Here is a 4,945-nt window from a genome sequence, read left to right as displayed (position 1 = left end):
TATATATATGCATATGTTTCTGTCTGTGTGTGTGTGAGTCCATGAAAATATAGAAGCACAGAAACACATATTCTCTGTCATACGTGCGCATATATGTGCATATATATACTTAACACTCTTTTCCCTTCTCTTACCCTCTCACCCTTTCACCCTCTCTCTCTCTATCTATGTATGTATGTCTATATATATATATAATCATATATATCAAGTATCAAGTGTCAGGAATAGCTTATGTTATGAACATGACTAACATAAGTGTTAGTGTCTAGAAGCTAAGCGGAAAAGCAGTCAGCAATGCAGTTATTCACATGATAATTACTTCTGCATGCACACATGTGTTCATAAATAGAGACGCAGTTTTATTGTAATTGATTCAATGGCAGATTCTTTAGATAATAAAAACAAACGAAAATATATGACTTACAGGTTAATAATCGTGAAATGCCATGTGTCAATAGATCAATAACCTGTGTTCAATGACAATACAATCCTACAACTAATTCCGTCGATATTCACTGGCAATATTTAGTTTCGTCACGAAGAAATACGATTTTGAAAACAATATTTAAACCGATGCAATGATCCAGTCTGTCGCCAGTGTAACTGCTATGAAGAGCAACAATTTCATTCTGAAATCAGTCATATTTTCTAACAACGGTGACATTGAACCTGATTTTTGAACATGAAATCTGCTAAAAATATGAGATGATCAAAGTTTGACCATAGTACTGCAGGATCAGGTTGTACCTGGAGTTTAACAAATAGGACAAGAAGATTAATAATGAAATAACAGGAATGATATAGTAATAACAATAATGATGTTTTGAATTTTGATATAAAAATATAACTAAGGATATTGCTAAGATATATGATAGGAATAAATGCACAAAACACCTACGTAGTACATGTAGTCTACGTTTGTAAGGTTAGCAGATTTATGCTTTAGTAATAATTTCTTAGATTGGCACAAACCAGCTAAGGTGAAAAATAGCTGCAGCCGATTAGATCAACTGATGGTATTTATTTGATAAACCTCGGAAGGATGAAATACAAACTTGACTTTGGCTGGAGTCGAACTCAGAACTTTAAGCAACACAACTAAATTTTACTGCGTACAAATTCAGTCAATCCACTACCTTCAAAAAAGCAATAATATTGATTGATTCTATTATTATTCTTGAGGTGAGAATATTACTAATGATGAATACCATTGCTAATTAGTGATACAGACAAATTACCCCTGTAAAGATAGCAGAGCGCAATTAGATAAAATGATACCAATGAATGTGTAAACGAGGTAGCTTCTACGCTGTTGCTACACCAACCACAAATGGCTGTTAAATCTTGGAGACGAAGTGAAAGCCTCAATACAGCTGCTGTAATTGCTAGAAAAAGCCGCCAAACTTCATGTAATTTAATTCCTACTATTTTAAAAACGAGAAAGCATAGTTAGCTGTAGTCCCTCCGCTTATGACATGGGTGCACTACAGTTTTGCATTGTTGAAAATACGTATTCATTTATATTGTATATAGAAGTCGACTAGCTAGCACAATCGTTAGCACACCGGACAAAATGCTTAGCGGCATTATTCCGGTTTCAGGTTATGTGTTCAAATTACGCCAGCTCTGCTTTCATCGCTTTGCAGTCGATAAAATACACAGCAGTTGAGCACTTGTGTTGATTAATCGACTAGCATTTCATCACAAAATTTCTTCTATTGTGCCTACAGTGGAAACAATAATACATACATAAGAATATAACTGGCTTTTAGATCTTGGTCTACAAACCATTTACCCAGTTAATAAAATAGCTTCAACACTTCAAAATAATATATGCCCTCTGAATTTGAAATTTAATCTCTAATATTTATAAATTCGTGGAAAATACAATTTAAGTTGTACACATAAACTCATTACAATATATATATATATACAATATTACGAACTATACGTGATTTCAGATTCTAATGATTAAAATGCTTTCGTTTTCTTTATGATATTGATGTTGTCACGTTCTGCTTTGTGAAACTTTCTTTCAACATGTATTCTAGACAGAAAGCGCTAAATTTTAGATTTTGTGTGCAGAACGCCTAAAATATATCTAAAAATATATTTCTGTCATGTAGATGTTTTTATTCTTATTTGTATTTATCGTATTTTATTTTTGTACATCCTGGCCTTATATGATTCATTTAACATGTTCTTCTTAATTTCGTTACGCTTTACCGCATGGCACTTTATATATAATACTTATCAATATTTGTAGGTGTATTTTATATAAATGTGGTATTTTCATTGCATGTTACACACAACAAAAAAATTACAACAAAAAATAATACGCAGCATATGAGAGAAAAAATACAAATGAAGGATTTCTTTCTTTGCTGAAAATGATTATAAATAAGAGATGTTTTCGACGAGCCCAATAAACGTCATGCGGTAAAGGTTTAAAGCGGTGTGGAGAGGACTGTACATTTCATTGGTTGTGGTTCAGGCAATCTGATAAGCACAGGCAAGTCCTAATGAGCTTCTCGATTGCTTCTCCTTTACTTTTGTCGTTGTTTAGCTATTTCAATTCTATAGCCAACCTCCGACAAAGGTTGTGGAAAAGTCCCCGAAACATCAATAGAATGCCTGACGAAGAAAGGGATGGTGAGTAATATACGTAATGTAATTAATATTTAATCTCAAATAATGACCCCAAATTTTTTTTATAAAATTGATTGTTCATATTTATCGTAAACCTTTATATTTGCTACAAAAAGTTAATGAGATATGTATAAATTGATAAGTTTAAAACTTAATTAATAACGATCGTTGAACAATAGTAAGTTTAGCATTTATTTTCTCAAGAACATTTAAACATCTTTGGTACCCAACTGAAGAGTTCCATATTGAAATGACTAGTCTTATAACGAATGTGTTGACGATGTTCAGTAGAGTATACTGAAAAGTAAGAATTCAAGAACAAAACTCTCTCTAAACAAAAAGAAAAGATAGAGTTAGAGATAGTTGAAAGATCATCCTAGAAACACTGAGTAATACTTTTATAGACATACCTGCATACAAAATTCGAAATTTTGGATGTAAAATCAAATAGATACGGGTAAGATAAGAAATATCAAATTGTTCTATTTACATTCGGCAGTGCTTCATTGAATAGTATTTGAATTTTTAAATACTTATGAAAATATATATGACCTTATAATTATTATGCATCTCTCAGATCTTGCATTCTCCAAAAAGCAACGTAATTAGTAATTAGAGGCACTCTAGTTTTCTTTTTTATTTAATTTAAAATGAAGGTGAATGAAAAGTTTGTTTTGATATCAGAAGTATTTTTAAATTTCTGTAGTTGTAGTCTATCGATTTTCAAACATAATGCTAATATTCGAAGTTATCTGATATGTTCTGTTTTGCATTGTATGAAATGTAAAACTTTTCCTGGCCACAAGCGCGACATAAAATCAACTTTAGAGTCAACTGTGAAGAAAATATGAGTTATAATGTTTGAAGCATAATATCTCTAATGTCACTTTGTTGATCTTAAGATCACTAAAATGTAATGAGTATAACTAGACTGTACGACGCTTCACTGGTTTGAAGTGATACTGCAGTCTGTTCGATGAAATATCTTGTCGACCATGTCACATACTTCCAGTAACAACTATTCACATCTCTCCGGCTTCCGCGGCCCACTTCACTGGTTTCGTGAACTGAGAACAATTGAAAATCAATTATCAATATTTACTCGCTGTTCAACACACAGGTTCAGCAACCGAACAATGAAGTTTTCAGCCGAGAAAATATGTTGGATTATCCAGATCAAAGTATATTGAAGACACGGAGACTATATTATATTGAATATGCAGAGACAGATTATTTCTTAACATGTTCAATAAGGTTTGAAATTGAGGTCTTCAGATTTAGTTTGGCAATATGACATTCAATATCTGAGATGAATCATCTCATTGAGGAAATAGGGTAAATCATGTGCAACATAATTTCGGTATAATTTCATAGAGTATATAAATTCATTCTGTATATAAAATTCTTTTTTGGCTCACTTTAATTTAACTTAATTTATACTCCGTTATACCGAAATATTCCTTGTGTTCTTTAACGAAGTACTTAATTTATATTACAAGGAAATCAGAAATCTACAGCTAAAATGTATTTTACAAGATTTAAACAAACATCAGCTATGAGAAATAGCTTAGAGTGACCAAAGCCATTTGAACAGCTTAGACCGGTATATTAAAGGGGTGTATTAAATACAACACAAATTCGTGATTCATTAAAATTCCACCTCTAGAACTTGTGTTATAATTACCAAATTGTAATTAAAACCAGCTCTATATATGAAGGAGAAATAATTTCAATAACCAAGGACTCCTTCAAAGCTGACATGCCATTCAGTGGAAAGACATACTTATTGTGCGATGATAAGGAGATATTCGTAGATACCTTTATTAATTTACATATCTCAATATATATTCTTATCCATATGTTTCTTATAATCATGCTTTCGTTTCTCTGTATTTTGGCTTTTTTTTATTTTGAACAGATTTTAATTCCCAGCCTAAATAATCTCATAAGATGCTTTTAAGGCCATCCTTAAGAAAGGCTAATATTTTAAGGCTGATATTCCATTTAATCTCTGTGTTTGTTCATATGCTCTTTGTTACAGATGGGCAAGACTCTCTTCAAATCCATGGTACACTTATCGAAGGAACACATTTGGAGATTTACTAAAAAGGTTCGGTTATTTTGATGCTATTTTAATATGATCAAAGATATGTTAGTCTAACTCGAAATATAAATGTTATCCACACAAACGCACACAAACATAAACATACCCCCTCACGTGCACGCATACATACACACACACACACATATATACATGTATATATATATATATATATATATATATATATATATATAT

The 4,945-nt window shown here is 31.6% G+C and overlaps 1 protein-coding gene across 2 annotated transcripts in view; it reads left to right on the top strand.

Moving 5' to 3' along the window:
* Positions 1-4,945, top strand: part of LOC106874007 (uncharacterized) — a 101,180-nt gene that overhangs the window by 62,348 nt on the left and 33,887 nt on the right. For both annotated transcript variants that reach the window (XM_014921566.2, XM_014921567.2), the window contains exon 4: positions 4,691-4,759. In XM_014921566.2, coding sequence (XP_014777052.1) covers positions 4,691-4,759 — 69 coding nt within the window. The remainder of the gene's footprint in view (positions 1-4,690; positions 4,760-4,945) is intronic.

Source organism: Octopus bimaculoides, chromosome 2, assembly GCF_001194135.2.
Source record: "Octopus bimaculoides isolate UCB-OBI-ISO-001 chromosome 2, ASM119413v2, whole genome shotgun sequence".
Classification (NCBI taxonomy): Eukaryota; Metazoa; Mollusca; class Cephalopoda; order Octopoda; family Octopodidae; genus Octopus; species Octopus bimaculoides.
The sequence above is the reverse complement of the archived record's forward strand: the minus strand, read 5'-3'. Positions and strand labels throughout refer to the sequence as shown.